The sequence below is a fragment of the Python bivittatus genome, unplaced genomic scaffold (assembly GCF_059951505.1).
Source record: "Python bivittatus isolate LINGU-HERP-01145 unplaced genomic scaffold, Pbiv_v1 ctg000280_np1212, whole genome shotgun sequence".
Taxonomy (NCBI): Eukaryota; Metazoa; Chordata; class Lepidosauria; order Squamata; family Pythonidae; genus Python; species Python bivittatus.
Window position 1 is genome coordinate 1,410,120 of NW_028277066.1, and position 23,098 is coordinate 1,433,217.

Sequence of the window (23,098 nt, forward strand, 5' to 3'; positions counted from 1 at the left end):
TAATGTGACTTATAAGGATTAAAGTTTGCAGGTTTCTTTTCCCCGCCCTTATTCTTTTTTCCATCTTGACAATGGTAAATTCATTAAATGCAATGGAACTTAACTTCCTTGTAAATCAGAATAAGATTAATGACCGTGTCTGACAAGTTCTGCATAGCTCCCAGGAAATGTTAGGTATGTCAGTGCTGTATGAATAAGAGGTAAAGCAATAATGCATTCTGCTGGGGGAGAAATCAAGTGCTTATGACTATTTTTTCCTCCTCCTCCTCCTCCTCCTCCTCCTCCTCCTCCTCCTCCTCCTCCTCCTCCTCCTCCTCCTCCTCCTCCTCCTCTTCTTCTTCTTCTTCTTCTTCTTCTTCTTCTTCTTCTTCTTCTTCTTCTTCTTCTTCTTCTTCTTCTTCTTCTTCTTCTTCTTCTTCTTCTTCTTCATGTGTGTGTATATGTGTGGGTGGCTGGGTGTGTGTGTCTGTCTACCTATCTACCTATCTACTTATCTATCTATCTATCTATCTATCTATCTATCTATCTATCTATCTATCTATCTATCTATCTATCTATCTATCTATCTATCTATCTATCTATCTATCTATCTATCTATCTATCTGTCTGTCTGTCTGTCTGTCTGTCTGTCTGTCTATCTATCTATCTATCTATCTATCTATCTATCTATGGCAGTGAGCTTACCTAATACTCATACCTTCTGTTTTCCCCACAACAACCACCTTGTGAGGTGGGTTGGCCTAAGAGACAGGAACTGGTTTCAAGTCATCTGGCTGGCTTTTATGCCTAATAATATAAGATACATCTCACCGAAGAACAACTCGACTTCTTTCATTCAAAACAAATGCAATGGTTTATTTCAAGCTTGAATCTGGGAGTGAAAGGGAATCCTATCTTTTGACCTAGACTCATTCCTCTGTATCTTAATTTAGAAAGTCATGTTACATGTGGTCAGAATAGCTTTGTTTCAGGCCTGTTTTTATCAATGGGTGTCTTAGGGCTGGAGAGCCAGTTTGGTGTTGTGCTTAAGGCACCAGGCTAGAAACTGGGAGATGGTGAAGTCTAGTCCTGCCTTAGGGACAAAGCCAGCTGGGGACCTTGGGCCGGTCACTCCCTCTCAGCCCTAGGAAGGAAGCAATGGCAAACCACTTCCGAAAAACCTTGCCAAGAAAACTGCAGGGACTTGTCCAGGCAGTCTCTGAGAATTGGACACGAATGAACAGATTAAAAAAAAAACAACGTACGGCTATCCCGAACCCTTAACTACAGTAATTGCAGGAGCTGAGCTTCACCACATAGTAGGTTAAAATATGGATCATTAATATAACGTTGATGCACTGCGCATCGGTGTTTTGTATGAATTGAGCTGGAAAAACAGGAATCGGTTGTTTTCAGCTGTTTCATTTTCACCTAAGACAGGGTTCCTCAACCTCAGCAACTTTAAGATGGGTGGACTTCAACTCCCAGAATTCCCCAGCCAGCATGGCTGGCTGGGGAATTCTGGGAGTTGGTCCACCCATCTTAAAGTTGCTGAGGTTGAAGAATCCTGACCTAAGACATTCAGACAACCCAGAAAGATTCTGTGTAATGGCTGGCTGGGGAATTCTGGGAGTTGAAGTCCACCCATCTTAAGTTGCTGAGGTTGAGGAACCCTGACCTAAGACATTCGGACAACGGCTGGCTGGGGAATTCTGGGAGTTGAAGTCCACCCATCTTAAGTTGCTGAGGTTGAAGAACACTGACCTAACACATTCGGACAACCCAGAAGGACTCTGTGTAATGGCTGGCTGGGGAATTCTGGGAGTTGAAGTCCACCCATCTTAAGTTGCTGAGGTTGAGGAACCCTGACCTAACACATTCGGACAACCCAGAAAGATTCTGTGTAATGTGCTGATTATGCCTGAAGCTCCAGTACTCCACATAACTCCTTCAAGGCTTCAACATCCTTGTCACGTCAGAAGGATCCATATATTGGCGGGAGAACATGTGCCATTATCTACCCGTGAAGTATTTTGCTATTCCATTTTGGGTTGTGCCAATCCTGGCACGGCCACCAGATGGCAGAAGGCGTTAGGGTTTTGTGGGTGTTTATACCGCCATCTAGCGGTCTACCGGAGGGTTGACTCGGTAGCGCTAGTTCAGAACGTTAAAAAAGGGTTTTGTCAGTCATGGCGGTTTGCATTGACACGTGATCTCCTTGAGTTATTTATTTATTTATATTTCAAATTTAGATACCACCCGTCTTCACAAAAATGTGACTCTGGGCAGTTCACAATCAAAGAGGAATACATATTAAAATGCAATAAAAACAATATTAAATACAATAAAAATAGAATAAAAACCAAACGTGTACGCAAATCATATCTTCCAAGATGTTGATGGTCAGTAAGATGTTAAGTTGATTAATTAAGTTAATTAAGTTAAGTTGATGTCAGTAAGTAAGTTAAACTGCAAAGTGGGGCTCTCAATCTTTTGCCGCCTGTGGCCCCCTTCCGACCTACTTTTTCTCCCGTGGCCCCCCTGCCTGGGTCCCATTACCAGTGAAAAAGATTGCCACTTACAAATAGAACATATGTTTTTATTTATAATAAAGACAGTATTTGCTTCTCTGCGGTCCCCTTGGTGTGTGCCGTTGGCCCCGTTACATATTTTTCACCTGGGGCCCCCTTGAAATATCCTAGGGCCCCTATAGGGCCCCCAGCTGAGAACTGCTACCTACGGCTCTTAGATCTGGCCTACGATACTCCATATGGCTGCTAGGTGGCACCAAAGAGATACGGAAAACACTAAGTGATTGCTGCCATCTAGTGGTCGTTTGGAGTATTGCAGCCCAGCTGTGCTGGCTCTCGTCCACCTGCATACATCTCACCTTGCACTGGAGAGATCCATTCCTCTATAGCCACGTGTGATGTTTCTATACCTCTATATATCTCTATGCAGCTCTTTGGACCCTGCCCCCTTAGATAAAGCCCCTCCCGCTTTCCTACTTCCTAGTTTGACGTTTGCACCGATTAACATAAAGTGCCCAGAGGCCTTTGCGGCATCGGATCCGTTTTGGAGTGGGAAAAAGGAGCGACTTTTCCCTTCCACCGTGCAAAAATAGAGTGCAGGATGCATTGGGGCGTAGGATTTAGGGTGGGCAATCGCTCTTATCAGACTGGTTGGGGGCTCACCGTGGGGTAATTCGTGGTGGTGTGGTGGGGCATGAAAAAGCCTGGTGGAAGTAGGTTAGCTTTGCGCAGTGGCAGTATCGTAGCCAATGAGGTTAATCCGAGGCGCGATTATTGCTAATTGAAAACTTTTCCCAATACCCCGCCATGACGACTTGAAATATAGTCGGCATTGGCAATTTTTGACAGTCTCTACGGAGACTGAGAATGGTGGTTTAAAAGACAGAAAAAGGAACTTGTGTTTTGTGAATAGATATAAAAAATAGATGCAAAGAACGGTAAGGCTGGTTAGTTGTGGTTCATATCGGTGTTTCCCAAGGTTGGTGAGCTTCATGTGTGTGGACTTCAACTCCCAGAATCCCCCAGCCAGCATGCTGGCTGGGGAATTCTGGGAGTTGGAGTCCATGCATCTTCAAGCGTGCTGGGGAATTCTGGGAGTTGGAGTCCATGTGTCTTCAAGCATGCTGGCTGGGGAATTCTGGGAGTTGGAGTCCATGTGTCTTCAGGCATGCTGGCTGGGGGATTCTGGGAGTTGAAGTCCACATGGCTCCAAGTCGCCAGAAACACCGAGGCAGAGCCACGAATCCAGGCGGTGTCCCCGGCCGGGCTTTTCCCGCCGGGGCCGCGGCTGGCGGCCGGCGCGCCGCGGGCAGGGCCGCCAGGGGGCGCTGGCGCCGCGGAGACGCCGCGAGGCCTCCTTTCCCCTCCCCTGCCCTCCCCGCGCGACCCGGCTCGTGCAGCTGGCGCCGCGCGGCGGGGGCGGGCCGCGGTGGGCTCTCAGGCGCGCGCGCGGGCGCGCGCGCTCCCGGGGCGGCTGAGGGGAGAGCGGCGGCAGCGGCGGCGGCGGCTCCAGTCGGGGCGGCGGCGGGAGCGAGAGCGGCAACATGGACGACCTGGGTGAGGCGCGCGCCAACGGGGCTCCCCCTCCCCTCACTTTGGGGCGGGGGGCCGCTGCTTTCCTGGCAGCCCCCCCCCTCTTTCTTTGGCATCTCTTCACTTTGTTCGCCTCGGGGGAGAGGGTCCCCACCGCGCCCCTGGGCGCCTTGCCTTTGCTGCCTTCAATTGGGGAGGGGTCCCCCTTCGGTTGGGCTCTTTTTCCCGCGGGGTTTTCCTCCCCCCTTGGTGCGCTTCCTTTACTTTTTAACATGGGTTTCCTCTCAGCGGGGTGGGGTGGGGCGGGGGGTCTGCTTGGCTGCTCTTCTGTCCCCCGGGTCCTTTTTGCGGGGAGGGGTCCCCCTCGCTCGGCCCTTCTTTATGGTCCTGGGGGGCGACCCCACTTCTGAACGCTCCCCGGGCTCTCCCATAAATTCCTGGTGTTACTTTTTTAATGTTTGCTTCTTTGGGGGGGTCCTTCGGGGTCCCCAAACTTGTCCTCTTCCTCTTTTGGGCTCTTCTCCCCTTTGCGGCCAGTTTAAATGTTCAGAGGGGGTTTCTGCCCCCTCCTCTCCACCTGCCTCGTGGGACCCCCCTGAACCCTTTCTGTGCCTCCCCCCCACCCCTCGGCTCCAAATTCACATATTTTGCCTTGATTGGGTCACCCCTGGATTTCTCCCCCTCTTTGAACTTCAGCGTCCTACCCCCTTTCCGTTTGCTTCATGCTCGGTCGGGTTCACACAACACGCTAAATCCCAGACTTGGGTTAGCTGTACGTGCCCTCATACACAAGGAGTGTATTCACAGAATAGGGGACCCCCCCAATCAATAAATTACGCCGCTTCTGATGGCTGCCCCCCCCCCGTTCTATAAGCAACCGGCTTCTAGTTTTATACGTTGTATAGAACGCATTAGGGTTGCTTGCAAAGGTGATGAATTCGCCTAAATACACACTGCTTTTGAATTTTAATATCCCCCTTATCCTAAGTAGAATAGAAGAAGAAGAATAGAAGGTAAAATCGAATTCAGTATATTTCTGCATCCTATTTTATCTTCTATTCTTCTGTTCTGCTTTTGATCTTTACCTGATCTTACATGACTGTATTTTGTTCTATTTTATCTTACTGTATTTTATCTCATTTTACTGCATTTTACCTTACCTTATTTTATTGTACCTTATGGTGGCTGATACCCATGGTTTGATATGGTCAACTGACTAATCAATAAAGTATCGATTGAATGATCTGCAATAGGCAGTTTCTGAACACTGGAGTCCGTAACCTCATTTTAGGTTAATCTACTGTGTTGTGTGAACCCCACCTCACCTATCTTTCCTCCAGACCCCCTTCTCCAATTGATGCATTGGATCCCAACTCCCATCATCCCCCACCCAGCAGAACCCACCAGGCTTCTTCCCCCAAAACTTCTTAAAAGGCATCACTTTCACAGTCCTACTGTTTAGGCATGGCTTAAGTTTGCTTTTATATACATTCAGGCAAAATATATCTTTCTTTTTCCTGGTGTTTATGTATCCCCCAAAGCTATTAAGATGGGTGCTGCCTCCAAAGGAGTCAAAAACATAATCATTTTTGTTTGAAGACAAAGTGGCCAACGAAGGTTTGAGTTCCAACGTTTTTATCGTACTCAGCTTACCAAAGAATATTTCAGAGAAGTGGAAAACTTGGTGGTTGTTTCGAGTGACCTCTCTGTAGTTCTTTCCTTTTTGGAAAGATTAAGAAAATGAGCTTTTCTTTGGGCGTGAAACCTGTGATTTTACGCAATTTCCTAGAGAGTGGCATTGAATTCTGTTGGGACTCACTTCAGAGCAAACGCCCGTCCAAGATCCACAGTTTTGGGTGTAATTCCTGATCATTTCACTGGGTTTTAGGAGGTAGATGTTTTGTTATTAGGCTCAGAATCGGATGCATTTTAGGTCCAGTCTGACCAAAACCAAACAGAGATGAATGATGGTTTCTCCTGATCTTAACACTATACTTAAGATTATATTTGCTGTTTTTGCAGCTGCGTCTCAGGGTTGTCTCATGCTCAATTTGGGATCTGCCAAGATAGGCAGATCTGTTTTGCATGTAATGCTATCCGGTATGGTCGTTGGATGATTGTTAAGGCATTTTTGATATGCACAATTTTTAGAAATATTTTTCTCTAAGGATGTATTATTTTTTCTGCATACAATCCTGCCACAATTTTTAAAATTAAATTTAAAGTTAACGTCTGCTTTATCCCTAGTATCTCTACTTTGCTTTATTCTTTCTGAGACTTTATGTGATGCACTAAATTACAGACCAGCCAACTTCTTTTTAGTTCTTTTTGGTAGGGTTTATTAGTTATTATTCGGGATCAGTTAGTAAAAAGCATCATGTTCTGTGTTGATGCCAGTTTCAAATATTTGGCAATTAGAAGGATTAACAGGACAGCAAGGTGTAAATTTAATTAATAAATAAAAATTGAACTTTTCTTTCCAACTACAGGTAGTCCCCGGGTTAAGAACATCCGGGTTACAGACCCATAGTTAAGAATGGAGCGTATGGTAGCAAAATTTGAGTTAAATACGTAATGATTTGAGTTAAATACACAATGGTTTGAGTTCATTACACGATACTACTTATATAATATTATACAATAATACTGTTCCATGTTACATACAAATTTGACTTAAGGACAGACCTTGGAACTTCTTAAACTGGGAACGACCTGTATTTCTTATTTTATATTCTCCTGTTCTGGCCGTACAATACTCAAGGCAGTTTACCGCAAATCAAACATAGAAATGATAAAACAGCAAGAACAGAAACTGCTAGAATTAAGGCGAAATTAAAGTCAATTAATTAAAATCAATTCCACTGATTGTGTTGGATTATCCATCATCTCCTAAATTATCCATGCATCTGATTAGTCTTTAGGCCAGTGTTTCTCAACCTTAGCAACTTTAAGATGTGTGGACTTCAACTCCCAGAATTCCCCAGCCAGCATGGGTTGGCTCAGTATGGGCTGTGAACATTTTGAGTAAAGAAGGATGTTAATTAGAATACCCAGTTTTTATGACAGTTTTATCTACCATTACCTGAACAGTATATTTCTGCTTCTGAAACCAATTTGCCATCTTAACCAGGAGATGTTTTGCTTGTATTTTAGAAAAAATGTTTTGCTTCAGTCCTGTTATTGCATGCACATGTGCGTGTGCACACACACACACACACACTTAGATTTCCTCCAGCTGCAGACTTTTCTTGCCCCTGATATTGACAGAGATTGGCTTCTGTTTGACTTTTAATTTTTGCAAGGACCTTTTTGCAGATGAAACTAGTTACCTGATTTTGCCATCCTCTTAATTAAAACATAACCACACTGATGTCCAAGGTGGGTTCTTCCCTTTGTAAGTTTCCATGAACAAGGCAACGAGAGTGCTTCACATTTGTCCAGGAGTAGGACAAACATGAGTGAACGATAGTTGAGATCTATCCAAAAGAGCACTCATAGCGAGACCCATTTATGGCACTGCCATCATTCCTCTAATAGCACCTAAATGTGTGTGGTTCAGATGTTCCCCAGGAAAGCCTCAATTTTATAACTAGACCTTGAGTATTAAATTGCAGTGCTAATTTAAAGTCAGCAGTAACACCTACAGAAGAGGAAGTCTGAAACAAGCCAGGGATAAATCCATCTAGACACAGAGTCTATCAGACAGTTGGCCATCGGGGACTTCGCTCTGCCCTCCTATTAATCATCTTCTCTTTGTATGGGAGGAATAAAAACGGCAGTGATGATAGTGTTGCGCAGGATTGTGACTTAAGAAAAGTTCTTTCGAAGTGAGGAGATGTCCGCATTCCCTCCGATATCTCTCCTTTATGTCGTCATCATAGCAGGAATAAAATCATGGGATATCTTAGAATACCTGCTCTGCGATGTTGCTTTGGGCTCGAATTCCAGACCTCAAATATTTTCCCTGCATTATTTCCACGAACGGTTTTCCAGTTCGAGCAAGAGCTCCTTTGGCTGAGGGCGAACAGTTTGACGACATTTGTGAACCCACCAAAGAAACATTCCCATCTGCTTCAGACCATGGGTGTTGAAATACACAAGCTACAGCTGTTGCATTCCATAAATTCAGTGAGGTATTTGCGACTCTGTCCACCAACCGCTTAATCATCAAATGGGGCATTCACGAGTGACTTTTTCTTCCTTTAGGGGCGTTTAATCTGAACTGACTCTGCTCTTCTGCGGTTTTTGACACGTGTACTGTTTGCTCAGCAGTATTTGGACAGAGTTCTAAGTTCTTTCCTGATTGCATGAAAAAGCTTGGTTGTCAAGTGAATGAATTTTCCTGGGGTAAAAATCAAAACATCCCCTGTTTCTATTTGTCACGTACTAGGATTGTATGTTCCTAAAAACGAGGAGCTTCTGTGGTCGAAAATAGGAATCTAAGATTCATACCTGGCATTGGTCTACGTGTTTAGCCACCTGTACATTTCTTTTTCTCATGGCTTCTCAGTTTCACTTTGTAAAATAAGTGTTATAAAAATCGCAGTTCAGAGGGATGTTTTGGTGATAGTCGATATTTATAAAACGTTTCACTCTGATGATGGCCCAGCATTTTATTTTGAGAAACCATAATTGCCATTTTTTTAAAAAAAATGTCCCTAGAATTACTCTGGTATAGAAAATCTGACACACACATGCACGCGCACACACACACACACACACACAGAGCAAGGAACTTGGTGTATTTCCAAACCAAGTTTTTGCATTGCTTTTAAAACTTTCTTATGTACCCCACATAAATGGGGATGTGCCTAAATAAATGTAAATGATTCACATATGGTAATTCCAAACAATGTATTTTTGGGTACTTTCATAAACTTGTATATTTTATTTTCATTGCCTCTTGGCACATCTTTTATTTATTATGATGATTTTATTGATTGCATCAACCCCCTAATTTTGGCATGCTACAACAGTGCCTCCTAAACCATCTGATAAATTGATCCCAGATTTGAATAAATTGAATTCAGCTTTGCTTCCCCCCCCACCTCTCCCCTCCAAAAACCCTTCTCCTATATGATCTCATGTACACAGTGGTATAAGCCAGTGTTTCTCAACCTTGGCTGTTTCAAGATGTGTGGACTTCAACTCCCAGAATTCCCCAGCTGGCATGCTTTAAGACGTGGACTTCAACTCCCAGAATTCCCCAGCCAACATGCTTTAAGACACATGGACTTCAACTCCCAGAATTCCCCAGCCAGCATGTCCACACATCTTAAAGTAGTCAAGGTTGAGAAACCTTGGTATAACCAGTAGAAACAAGATGGCATCTTTAGTATTCCACCAAGAGTTGTTTATCCACTAGAAGTTTTCCGGTTTGCTATGCCCCAACATCTGTCCCCACCTATCATCCCACCATGCACATGGACTGAAACCTAAACTCTTATTCTAGGAATTAATAAATAGGTAGTTCTATCTGGGTTAGCTGTTCGGGTTTTATTTAGAATTCTTTGTCAGAGCTTATTTCCTTCCCTTGTTTTCTCTCTATTTCCTTTTTCGCAATCAACCCTAACCCTAAGGGGATTTCTCATTCAAGGGGATCTCCCAGCCAGGCGGAGGATCTAAATCCCTTGATAGCCACCCAGAGTCTCCCTCTGGGGGAGATGGATGGCATATAAATTAAATTTAATTAATTAAATAAAATGGTCTGTGATAGAAAGATTAAGAAAGATTAAGCTGATGAACTTAGTATGTTGAGAGGTTCAGTGTGACTGATATTGCCTATCTTTAGTGTCTTCTCCTGGGGAACCTTTGGATGAAGCATCGTTTATAAATGATCCGCCTCTAAGATTGTAACCCTGGGCACCCCACAAGCTTGGTGTGTTCCTTGGTGGGGAGGCAACCTTGGTTAATGATTTCATGAGTTGCTTAAGGAGAACAAGACTGTTTTTAAAAGGCCCAAATGCATTTAGCTTTCTTTTTCCTTTAAATGTCAGTCCTGGCAATGAAGTGAAGTTTTGAGGAGAAAAGCGGTGGCTGATGTGAAAGCAGAACCAAGAATGTTGGCTGTTTATGCCCGGAAACCCTTGTATCATAGTGAAAGTAATAGGGGTTAGATCCCCTTTGGATATCACGCTAACCCAGATTTGTTTGGAAAATGGTTAGTATGAGCTCCCCCTGGATGGTTAAAGAAACGTGGAAGGGTCTTCTGTGGTTGGTTTGAATTGGAGTTTGTCACTTGTTCTTGCGGTAACAAAACAAGCTTGTTATGCTAAATGCAATATAATTTCAAATATCAGAGGATATCACCTACTAGATTTAAGTAATCCAAAATGAACATATTAAGTTGCTCAGCGTTGCAGGATGGGAAATGAGTGTGGATTAGTTTCATGCACTGACTAAACTCTAAAAATGGTTTCTTTGCCCTTCTTAGCCAATTGTGTGGATCAGCCACCCAATATTCAATATCAGCCAATATTCACTCCATCATGATTTAGCATACTATGTGGACCAAATCCACCATATAGATCATTGTGAAGTCCTGTTCATGTCCATTAAGTGGCATAGGAATTGGATCTGAATGGTCTTAGTACAGTGTTTCTCAAACTTGGCAACTTGAAGACATGTGGACTTCAACTCCCAGAATTCTGAGAGTTGAAGTTCACACATCTTAAAGTTGCCAAGTTTGAAAAACTGATTTATATGAACCAGAACATTAGTGGAAAGTAGTACATGTGTATGGTGCATGGTGGGACGACAGGTGGGGACAGATGCAGTCTAGTTTCTATTGGTTATACCAGTGTTTCTCAACCTTGGCAACTTTAAGATGTGTGGACTTCAACTCCCAGAATTCCCTAGCCAGCCATGAGAAACACTGGACTAGTATCCCTTAGTTTGCAAAACTAACAAGCAGAAACTAACAAGCAGAAAGATTGTTGGCTACTTGTTAGAAGATCTTTCCAGTGGGTCATCACTTAGTGCAGCAAGAGGGGTGTTGAAGGATCAGTCTATTTCAGCTGGCTGAAATGTTGCTATTTTTTCTTTGTTGCTGAGGTATAACTTGTTTCATGGTACATTTCTCTCCTATTTTGGGGATGTGATCATGTTCTGCTAAAAAACAGCAGATCCCTGGCTGAGTTTAATTGGGAACTCAGATCTGAAATAGGTTCATTACTTGGATCTACTTTCTCACACTGCCCCCAAAGTTTGTCTGTTCCCTGTGAAGTCCTTCAGTTTATGGTGCTTTTGCTTCACTATTTCAGACCGAGGGTCACACGTGGCTTTGAATAGTGTTCCAAGGCTGGAGTGGTGAGAAAAAAATAAGTTTGATTTGATAATTCACATTTATCTTTAATTAGAATTAAACCCAGTTACATTGATTATTGTCCAGTCGTGTTGTTCATTAATTCCCCCCTGAACTACATTTGGAATCTGATCTCATGAAGTTTAAAAAAAGGCCTTAAATGCATATTTTTTCAGGTCTGTCATGAAACTGAAAAGACATTTGGGGGTGGGGATGGGGGCAGAACCCAATACCGTTTTTAGTTATGCTATTGCTGGGGTGAGAGAATGTTTGCTAAATTGGTTATTAATATATGTATAAGCACGTGTATCTTACTTTGTTGTGGATGTTGTACTGCGCTTAGGGGTAAATGTGGACCAAATAAAAAATATTACTACGAGCGCTGCCAATAATTTCTCCTGTTGTCACATGAGTTATAATGCCGTCATGACTTTTGGACTGGGGAGAGGGCGTAACCTGTGCTTTTGGGGCTGCGTGTTAGATATCTCTTGGGTTGTAGGAGCATTGGAGCATTTGAGTATTGATTTGGTGCTGGGCATCTGACTTATCTAACATGAGCTACAAACGTGGGGGACATGGCTGGGTTCTTGCTATGGTATGTGCTGAAATTCTGAGGAATATTGCCCCCGTTTGGGTATCTGTGAAGATGGTAGATGGGACTGTAACCTTGCCATAACAAGGAGAGATTCTCTCTTTTAAATGATTTAATTCCCATGTGAAACAGAGGTGGTTTTGTCTTGTAGGACTTGGATGGAAGCCTAGACCTCAAGCAGTGCATGGTGCAAAGGGCATTTTTTGCATTGCCGTTGCATTTCCTCACAGTCTGGCCTTTGCAGATACATTTAACTCCTTTGAGTCTTGTTAGAAAGATTGGGACCTGCAGATACATTTAACTCCTTTGAGTCTTGTTAGAAAGATTGGGACCTCACCGTGTCCCCATCACTAAGAGTTCCAGAGTAAAAGAAACAATTTAGCTTTCTCTACTTCCCTCTACAATTTTGTCAGTTCATCTACTGCTCTTAGATATCCCATGCAGAACATCTCATTCTGAAAGAGTTGCATATTCTGCGTTATCTATTTTTGAGACCATCTCTCTTTTTTGTCCCAACTTTCTCAAGTGTTCTGAAGTTCTCATTCATCCACAGAAAGCCCCATCTAATGATCCTAGATCAGTGTTTTTCAAACTTAGCAACTTTATGATGTGTGGACTTCAAGTCCCAGAATTCCCCAGCCAGCTGGCTGGGGAATTCTGGAAGTTGAAGTCCACACGTCTTAAAGTTGCCAAGTTTGAAAAACACTGTCCTAGATCAACATCCATTCCCACTAGAGCTCTGTCAGCCTTGCTATTTATTTTAATTTCCAGGGCTTGCTAGCCCTTCTGAAAATCTATAGACTTTTCAGTGATACAACTGGCTGCTTTGCATGTCTCTCTCCCTTGGGGAATAGGCTTTAAAGATTTAACTGGGAAATGCTTCTCCCTTTACAATGCAACAACTTTAGGTTGGACGTTGACCAGCATAAAATAAACACATAGAGACTTTAAAGAACTGACTGTTGAGTCTAGCTTAGCATTAGTCCAAAAAATCTCTATGGCTCTCAGTGGTAGAATGCTGTGGGAGAATAGAATGTTGCTAAAGCATGAAGTGTCACCGTTAATGTTCCTCATCATCACTTCATGGTAGCAAGTTGGAGTCCAATTAGGGTTTATTAGCAGGCTGGATAGTCCTGGGAACTCCAATAGCTACTGAATGGGTAATGTGGCTTTCTGTACTGATAAAACTGAATTTGTTTTGGCTAGCTATAAGCAGTTTAAAGGGACCTTTGCAGAGAGAAAGAGGGGAAGAAATACCATTTCTTTGATATCACACCATCTCTTATCAAATTCTAGCCCGAGCATGTGGTGGGTTAGAGAAGTGGCCTTTTTTATTCCTGTTATAAAATGTAGGAAGGTCTTCCACTGACAAGCTAAATTGGATCGTTGGATCATTTTAATCTAAGAGTTGTATCTGCTGTGGGGCAGTCATTCCACTTCCTTTTAGGGATGAGCAACACGACATCCAGAGTGCCTGCACCCTTCCTGTCCCTCTTTTTTTCAACCTCCAAAACCACCTCTCTAACTCCAGGGGTTGCAAATTGGTGGCATAGTTTCTTTACCATTTTGATAGAGGAAACCTTTGGAAAACAGCATAAGCCCTAAAGTTGGCTCAACAGTATTTTTCAGTGGTTTTCCTTGGGATACTCCATGGAAGCAAAAGTTGGATTTTTTTTTTTAAGACAATAGAAAGAATATTGATGCTTTCAAAAGAAGCTTCTTCAGAATTCTGTGGATAGCCAAGAAAACAAAACGGAACAGATCTAGAATGGATCTCAGGGCAGGTTCAAGTTATATATTTGAACACATGATGCAAAGCACCCTTGAGAAGTTTATGATGTTGGAAAGATGGAAGGAAAGAAAAGAAGGGGACGACACCAGCAAGGTAGATGGACTTGGTTACAGTGGTGATGGAAGATCTGAAGGATCAGGTTGGAGACAGATCCTTGAGACAATTCAGAAACAAGATTTTTAAAGCCATCCCCAAGAACCAGTGTGATCCAGTAGTGAAGATACTGGATTAGGAGTGGGGAGACCCAGGTTCTAGTCCCCCCTCAGCCATAGAAGCTCATTGGTTGACTTGGAGTAAGTCCCTGCCTCTCAAACCCAGAGCCAATGAGTGGTAGTGGAGAAGGTGCTAGGCTAGGAGTGCTAGGTGCTAGGCTAGGCTGGGGAAACCCAGGTACTAGTCCCCATCAGCCACAGTAGCTCCCTGGGGGCCTTGGAAATCTTGTTTCTGAATTGTCTCGAGGATCTGTCTCCAACCTGGTCTTTCAGGTCTTCCATCAACCACTGTAACTGAGTCCATCTACCTTGCTGGTGATTGCCCCCTTCTTCTCTTTCCTTCCATCTTTCCAATGTTAGAAACAAGATTTCCAAGGCCATCCCCACATTCCAATACAGTATTCCTGCATTTTAAGCAGTGCTGGCTTTGCATTCCTGACTCTTGGAGGACTTTGGGATCCTGTCCTCAGCGCAGCCTCCATGGAGTGGCATGCATGACTTGCGCATGGTACAAATAGCACTGAAAGGCTGCATGAAATATGTGGGTGGAGGTGGAGGAAAAGAACTGGGGTGGTGCAGAGAGGAAGTTTGATGTAATTCTTGGCTGCTTCTCTTGTAATTGTTTTAATCAGCTGGAATGCAGTCTCGTCCAATGCTTGCTTGGCAGAAACAGCCATGTTTTCCCCTTTTTTCAGAATGCTGGATCTGGATGACTTCTCCGTTGCTTTCCAAATGGTGAAACTTGGATGTGTTTCTCAGGGGAAGGGAGCAGAGAATTACGGGGACTGAGCAGTGCAGAGGAAAAGCCATTTATTCAATTTTAAGACTGTACAGAAAACTGGATGCTGTAGTGGCTGAAACTTAAGGCTGAGGATTAATGAAATGGGCCTTCAGATCTCTACATAAGCGAAAGGCTGGGTGAGGCAAGAGATCCATTTAACTTAGCCCACTGGATGCAGAACAAGATAAAAATAAAATAGGACGGGTGATTCTGAGAATTTTTATTTTTTAATTTTAAAAAAATCAAAAATCCGTTAAGCCTTTGTGTCACACTACGCAAACTTGATAATTCAGAAGCATCTTTTTGGAAAATAGCTTGTTTTTCAAGGGCAGGACATTTGAAGGAATCTTAGCTAAACCGTGATTAATCGTGATGAAAATGAGCACAGTAGCCGTGATCTGAAGTGCCCCTTGTCTGCCTCTTAGGTTTGTGCTCTACTTAGATTTAAATGCATACCAAATTAGAAAAAATGCTACATAAATACTAAATTGTAGTAATGTCACAGAAGAGCTTGAAAGCATTTGCTTCTTTTCTTATTCACTGCAGCTTGCCTTCTTCATCTGAACTCAACAAACTGTGGTTAACCCTAGCTGTGATTTCTTGGAAATAAACCAGTTTTATAACATGGCTCATCATTAGAGTGACCATATTTTCTTGGGAAAAAAAGGACAAACCTGAAAAAGGGACAAATCGATTAAAAAAATGGTTTACGTTTATAACTTTGCTTTAGAAAGGAAAATTCAAGAGCCAAACCGAGAAAGTAAATAATTAAATTAAATAAATCTAAAGGACAGCTTTCTGAAATAAAGGACTGTCCTTTATAATAAGGGATGTATGGTCACTGCACTCATATTATGTGGACTTGAATAATAGTGTTTTTTCTCAGTTGAATCTGTATCCTGTTTTCTCCATATCCTGTTAGTTGTAGAGACTGAGATTATCTCGGTTCATTCGGCCTTTCTGATGGTGGTTGCTTACTGGCAGTTACCATTCATAGCTCTCCATAAGATAAATTTTAATAGATCATCATCATAAGTAATAATAAACTTACCAATTATTAAAAACCCTATGCCTTCTTACATGGTGCCAATCGTTGCCGATTTCTTTTATATTTCTATCTAGCGTATGGTTAAGAGTTCTTGTCTCTCTCTCTCTTGTAATTTTAAGTCATTGGTAAATGGCTGCTCTAGTTCAGTGTTTCTTAAACTTGGCCACTTTAAGATATATGGCTGGGGAACAGGGCTGGCTGGGGAATTCTGGGAGTTGAAGTCCACACATCTTAAAGTTGCCAAGTTTGAGAAACTCTGCTCTAGTTAATAAATTCTTCTCTTGTTAACAATTTGTAGTGAATTGCAGTTTTCTGCCAACATGTTCACTTATTTCTCTGGGTTTACTCACTACTGTTAGATTCTTACACAGAGGTGCAATGGGTCTGTGTAACTTCCATGTCTAAATGTTGTCTCAGGGCTCAAAAACCACGTCAGAAAAAGTTGTGAAAGGAACATGAGATGATGTTCCTGGCTGAGTTGTGCTTTCTAACTCTCCCAGATTCTCTAGTTTGCCTTGTCCAATCACATTATCTGGAGCTGACCGTGAAGCTTATATTTCCTTGGGTACCAGGGATGGGTGTATTAGTTTTGTCTCTTCTGAATCCAGACCCAGCCCTTAATAAATATTGCTTTTTGTGGAGTCTTCAAACCAGCTTTCTTCTGTAGCTTTGTCCTTGAGAATCACTTCTTTACATTTCTTCACTGCCTAAGAAATAACCAAGTGTTGTGGAAAAATAAAGTCCCTGTGCCCCAGTATTGTATCTGTACATATGAATCCTGACGTATTGATCTTGGTATCCCCAGTTCTCAACTTTGGGTGGCTCATGATATTTGGGAGATGTTGAAGATTTTAACATGTTTCTTTCTTTATGTCTTTGATTTATATCCCATTTTTTTTCTTCAAGGGCTCAAGGTGACCTATGTAGTGCTCCGTCCTGTTTTTCTCCCACAGGAACAATGCTGTGAAGAAGGTTGGACTGAGAGAGAGTGGCTGGCCCAAAGTTATCTAGGGAGATTCCTTAGTTGAGGATGGTCTAGAATTTGGATCTCTCCACTCCTAGTCCACCATCTTCACCATCTAAATGTTCTGGTTCTTGGGCTTAAAGGGAGGGACTAGCCCAAAGGCCCCCAGGGAGCTTCTGTGGCTGATGGGGACTAGTACCTGGGTCTCCCCACTCCTAGTCTAGTACCTTCTCTGCTACCCACATTGGGTCTGGGGCTGAGAGGGAGACTCCAAGTTAACCAACAAGCTTCTAAGGCTCAGGGGGGACTAGAACCTGGATCTCCCCACTCCTAATCCAGTACCTTCACTACGGGACCACACTGGTTCTTGGCTTGGAAGGGAGAAACTGGATCCAGGTCTCCCAGGGAACCTCTGTGGATGAGCGGGGACCAGAACCTAGGTTTCCCTGGTCTTAGTCCAACACCTTAAGCACGATGCCATTTTAGCTTATTGGTTTCTTTAATTTATTCATTGATTTTGTGTGCACTGAGAGTCTGTGCTGAGCTCTAGATTTTTCTTGGGAAGCTTGGTCAGAAAGGCACAATGTGGAAGAAGAAAAGCTACAGACTTTCCATCAGTGGAGAGAACATGGTCTCCTCCCTGGCATTGTAGCATTCTAGCTTTGGTGCATCTATCGACATGTTGACAATCTTGCATTGAAGTCATAACAATGCATTGTATTTAGTATGCTAAATACTAAGAAACACCCCCAGAACTTGGCATAAGGCAGTTGGCAGAAACTTTCCAGCTACCTTGAACATGTCTCTGTTGGCCACGCATGGCATTCTGTGGCTTGAAAATGGGAAGTGTATTTGTTGGCCTGTCCATATCTCCTATTGACCAGCGGTAGCTTTTATTCAACCACAAATAGTGGCCTATTACCTATAATAATAGTCAGCCATCAGCTTGTGTTAACAGAAGAGGAAATCAAATTTAAAGACAAGGACCCCCCATTCTAGAAATATATCTTGGTTTTTAAGGGAATTTATTTATTTATTGTTTTGGGTGCCTCTGAGTCAGTGTTGACCCCTTGTGACTTCCTGGACTGGTGCCTGCAGTTTTCTTGGCAAGGTTTTTTGGAAGTGGTTTGCCCTTGCCTTGGGTTCTTCCCAGGGCTGAGAGAGAGGGACTGGCCCAAGGTCACCCAGCTGGCTTCATGCCTAAGGCAAGACTAGAACTCAAACTCTCCTGGTTTCTAGCATTTTTGTGTTTAAACACGGCCTCCCCCCCATGGCTCCACCTTCCTTTTTTCTCCCCATTAATCCCAATGTCATTTCTCTGGTTTGCCAGTGCGCATGCTTCTGGTCTCAAGGGGATGATGCCCAACAGGTGTCAAGAGCATCTTCAACTCCTTTACAGAGAAATCTTAGTGCACCATTGTGCCTTTCTTCCAAGATCAGATGTCAAAATCAAAATCAGACCAAATAGTTCATCGAGCTATGGGGAGATGTTCCCCTCTTCCCGCTCTGTGGTTGAGTGTGATTCAGCAAAGCTCCTTATCATAAGACACTGGGGTAAACTGGGGGTAATGGAGCAATTTGCCATGGTTTCCTCGTGAGTCAAGGATCCAGTTTGGGACGACTGCTGCTGAGATATTTGTGTAAAACAACAGTCTTTTTTTTTTTTTGTGGGGCCAATGACATTATTCAAGACTGGGAAAAGGGGTAATTGGGTCAAACAGTTTAAGAACCAGTGTCTTAAGGCCTCGATCCTCTGTGGGTCATCCAGTGGTCCTTCTGAAGGGTCTTTGTTACCTTTCCATTGGAGAACAAAAACAGTTCCCTCATGTCAGTCCTTTCTCCATACGTATGTGGTGGGAAAGAGAACTGATCAGCTGGAGGACTTGCAACTGGAATGATCTCCTTTCTTTCTATAATACTGAGACACACGTAGCTGTATAGCATGAATGCCATTTTTCTGCATGTTGCAGCTCAAAGATCTCGTGGACTTAAGACTCTCTTGCCAAGGAAGCAAAACTGACACAGATTTTAGTAGGCTGTCTTTAGTACTCATCTAGGGTAAATACAGAATTCTGGAAACTCTAACAGGAGCTTCCCAGGGTCATTTGTAGTGGGTTAATTAAGGCAGCATCTCTCTGAATCAGTGTTTCTCAACCTTGGCAACTTTAAGATGTCTGGACTTCAACTCCCAGAATTCTGGGAGTTGAAGTCCAGACATCTTAAAGTTGCCAAGGTTGAGAAACACTGCTCTGAATACTTTGAAAATACTGTCCCAGATTTTCTTCACCTTGGGCTGAATTGTCATATATGAGATAAGCAATCATCTGTCTTGTCTATTACAATCTTCTCCATTTCTTTCCCAGCCTCTCCACCAATTCTCACAACTTGTCATTTACGCCATTTTTGAAAACGATAAAGTACTAAAATTTGGATCTGCATTACCCATGGTTCTTGTACTGCCAATAAATACTTTCTGTTCCCATAGGGTCTTGGTGTAGCTAAAAACCTGTTTGATATCCAATATGGTGTAACATAATTCAACTTGAATCAGCTCATCTATATTTCAGTTGAAGATGTGTGCTCTGAATTCTCTTCCATCCCTCATTATTGCCATGTTACACTGAGTGAAGACTGGTAGAGGATCAGATGTTTGGGTTAATAAAACAAAGATATTGTAGGAGAGGAGCCATGTTAGTCTATGATAGCTAAAAATCAGGAGTCTAGTAGCACCTTTTCCAACTAACGAATTGTATGTCTTTTAATAAAATTTTAATATTTTTATAATAAAAATCAGTTTAGTAGCACCTTTTCCAACTAATACTGAAAATCAAAAAGCTTATGCTAGTCAGAAAAAGACTAATGCCTTCTGATTTTTAAAAAACCAATACAAGTACTTCCAGTTACAGCCTTGGTGTTTACCAGCATAAGAAACGATGTGGTTAAACCATTGTTTCTTTTGTAGACAAATGAGGAACTGCTGTTTATTTCTAGAATGGTTCGTTGTGAGCTGGTATTCTGGTTTTTTCTGCATTTCTTCTCCGGCCTTTATATTTGCTTTAACTATTTCTGTTGATTTAATTTCTCTTTCCTCTAATTTAAATATAAATATACACTATACCACACACAGTATACAACTTACTGGATTAATTCATTTCCTAGGTTTACGCAATACGCTCAATCATCTTCTGACTAAGCAGGCTTGATTTACACTACATGCTAAATTATATATATAAAAAAAACCTAATCAGAGGTGTAAGTAATTCAGTGTTTTAGTTCATCTGGGTGCATGTGTTGTGGTCATTCACTTTGGCCTTGCTTAATATTGTCTCCATCTTCCTTACAGATAAATTTTTTAAAAAAATTTGTTTTAGTTATTATGTATCACAACTTTCATCATGCACTTTTATAATTCATCCTTGATCATAGCAAACTGGATTTACTGAGTCAGACTCTGGAATCATTTTGCCCAATTGGTGCTCCATTACTGTAGTCCAATTCTGCTGCCTCTTTTTTTTTTTTAAATTGGAGATTATCCTGGGAAATCCTTGGTGGTCTCTGAGTTTGGTGGTTTGCTTGCAGACATTTCATTACCTGACTAGGTAACATCATCAGTGCTGGTGAGTGTGGGGTTGGTTTATCTCTACGTGTCTATGAATGGCTGATTTGTCTGAATGCCACACTTCCAGGAATTCCCTCGCATTTTTGGATTTAGCTTGATCTGGGATGCTCACAGTTTCCCAATTGAAACTATGGTTGAGTCTGTCCATCTGTTGTGAGATTAAGAAGTTTTAATCGTGTCTTCTGACTGCTTGTTGGTGTTCATGGATGCGCTCTGCTAGTCTTCTGCCTGTCTGTCCTACATAGTGGCTGTTACAGTCTTTACACTGCATGTTGTAGATGACTTCTGTTTGTTCTCCTTGGGCTTCTGGGTCTTTTGGTTTACTTAAGATGTTTTGGAGGGCTTTAGTTGGGTTGTAATAGTCTGTTGGATGTTTCTGAGATGTTTTTGATATATGGCAGTGTTATCCTTTTCATAGCTTGTGTTGCTTGTGCTGTAGTGGGTTGAGTGGTCAGGCACTTTTTGATAAAGTTGTGCGGCTATCCATTTTGTTGGGAGTTGCTGTATAGGCGGTCTGTTTCCTTTTTCTGGTGTTCTGGGTTGCTGCAATGCGTTTGTACTCGTCTGAATTATCCTGGGGGCTAATCTCAAAACCTTTTCCGTGCCAGCTACGTGCTTCCCTTCACATCCTGACTTTTTAAACCTCATCGGACAACTGTTATTCTGCAGTCTCTTATCTATAAGATTGTATTTTTTCTCCTAAGACTGGATTCTTTATTTAACAGATGTAGAAACTAATTTATCCTTATCTTCATGAACCTCAGTTTTCCTGACTGATACTGGCATGTGTCTTCTTTGGATTTGTTCTGTTTGTTTCTCGTGCTCTGCTACATAGAAGGCTATCGGTGGGACCTTCACTTATAATTTTTAAGTAGCGTTTGGCATAGTTATAGGTGCCATCTTGGTGCTCCTCAAATGTTTTGGACTCCTCAAATATTTTGGACTCCAGCTCGTCCCACATTACATTGGAAGTTGAAGTCCACCTATCTTAAAGTTGCCGTGGTTGAGAAGCACTGCCTTAAAATATTGAAAATAGAGGAAAGAAAAAAAAATCTATCAATATTAATTACCATTTAGGTTGTCAATATTACAAGTGTAGAATTATTTGGCTTTTTCATCCAAAGTTAAATATAACGTTAAAAAAGAACTGCTGCAACTCACATCAAAGTATTGGTTTCAATCTTAAGCTAATTACTTAATATTAAAATCTGAATTGTATTGTTTCTCTCTCTCTCTCTCTCATTTATATACAGTACAGTACAATATTTAGAGAGCCAGTCTGGTCTAGTGCAGTGTTTTTCAACCTTGGCAGCTTGAAGATGTGTGAACTTCAACTCCCAGAATTCCCCAGCCAGCCATGCTGGCTGGGGAATTCTGGGAGTTGAAGTCCACACATCTTCAAGCTGCCAAGGTTGAGAAACACTGGTCTAGTGGTTAAGGCACCAGGCTAGCAACTGGGAGATGGTGAGTTCTAGTCCTGCCTTAGGCACAAAGCCAGCTGGGGGACCTTGGGCCAGTCACTCCCTCTCAGCCCTAGGAAGGAAGCAATGGCAAACCACTTCTGAAAAATCTTGCCAAGAAAACTGCAGGGACTTGTCCAGGCAGTCTCCAAGAATCGGACGTGATTGAATGGATGGGAAAAAAAACACCTGTATTTACAGACTTGCCAGATTCTGTTACTGCAACCTTACAATAAAGGTAGTGTTGGTACTCATGGTTGATGCTTCTTATCTGGACTACCTCAAAGGGCTGACAGTCTTGCAAGTCTGAAAGTACATCTCTCGCCTTTACAGCCCTGGGGGGGTCCTTTCTGAGACGGTTACCACACCCCCATTCCTTCTCCGGGCTCAGCTGCTGCTTATCTGGCCATTGCCTAATCTATAGCTCCTCGTCCTCCTGTCTCAAGGACATTCTCACAGACCATTATATCTCCAAGGGAAAATCCCCAGACTTGCCACTCCCCTTCCCAGGAAATCTAATCTTGATAAAAGTTGAAGTAGAAGACCCATCCCCAAATGGGGGATGAAGTTTGCAAAGATGTTAATCGTAAGAATCAATTGTGATTGATTTATCTTGGCTGCTTCTGTTTTTTTTCAAGGTATTTACTACAGTACCTGGTGTATGTCACCTTAAGTTGCCATGGCAATGGAGGTGACTTTATAAAACCCATTTAGAGTATGATTTTTAAAGCTGATGCCAACAGGCACGGCAAATCAGTTGGTGTGCAAAGAAGGAGAAAGTCAGAAATTAAATATTTACCTATACTATTTTTAGGGGTGTTGTTTTTCTTTTTTCTTTTCTTTAACTTTTATAAACAACCAAATAGTGGAGATTTTGGCATTAAGCTCCAAAATGTATACTTTTTGATGTCATCAGAATAACTTCATCTGCTCTGTTTGGAAACTTTATGAATGACATGTTGAGTAATAATTGTACAACCTCAGTAATTATCTGTTTCTTCATAGATAGTATCTCTTGAAATTATACCTTTGTTTTAAATAAGATAAAAGAATTGTAATAAGGCTAAATGATAATAATATAATAAGCCCAGACAAACAAACAAATACTGTATGTACTCATGGATAAGCTGAGAATTTTAGGTGCCAAAATACACCTGAAATATTGGGTTCAGCTTGTCTGCAAATGGATTTATCCACCAGTATATGCAGTAATACTTTTTTATTTTATTTTATTAAAAAAAATATTTTATTGGTGAGATATAACAACCAGAAGGATAAACAGAT

The 23,098-nt window shown here is 42.1% G+C and overlaps 1 protein-coding gene and 1 non-coding gene across 4 annotated transcripts in view; both read left to right on the top strand.

Annotated features, from left to right (window-relative positions):
* The first annotated feature begins 3,230 nt into the window (after positions 1-3,230).
* LOC112543007 (U4 spliceosomal RNA) lies at positions 3,231-3,371 on the top strand. The gene has a single exon (XR_003086478.1). It is a non-coding gene; the product is annotated as a U4 spliceosomal RNA (small nuclear RNA).
* A 513-nt stretch (positions 3,372-3,884) lies between these two features.
* PXN (paxillin) overlaps positions 3,885-23,098 on the top strand; it is a 65,884-nt gene continuing 46,670 nt past the window's right edge. The window contains exon 1 of one of the 3 annotated variants that reach the window (XM_088143223.1): positions 3,885-4,067. In XM_088143223.1, the coding sequence (XP_087999349.1) occupies positions 4,055-4,067 (13 nt within the window). In that variant the 5' untranslated portion in view covers positions 3,885-4,054. The remainder of the gene's footprint in view (positions 4,068-23,098) is intronic. The other 2 variants (XM_088143221.1, XM_088143222.1) reach the window with 2 other exon arrangements.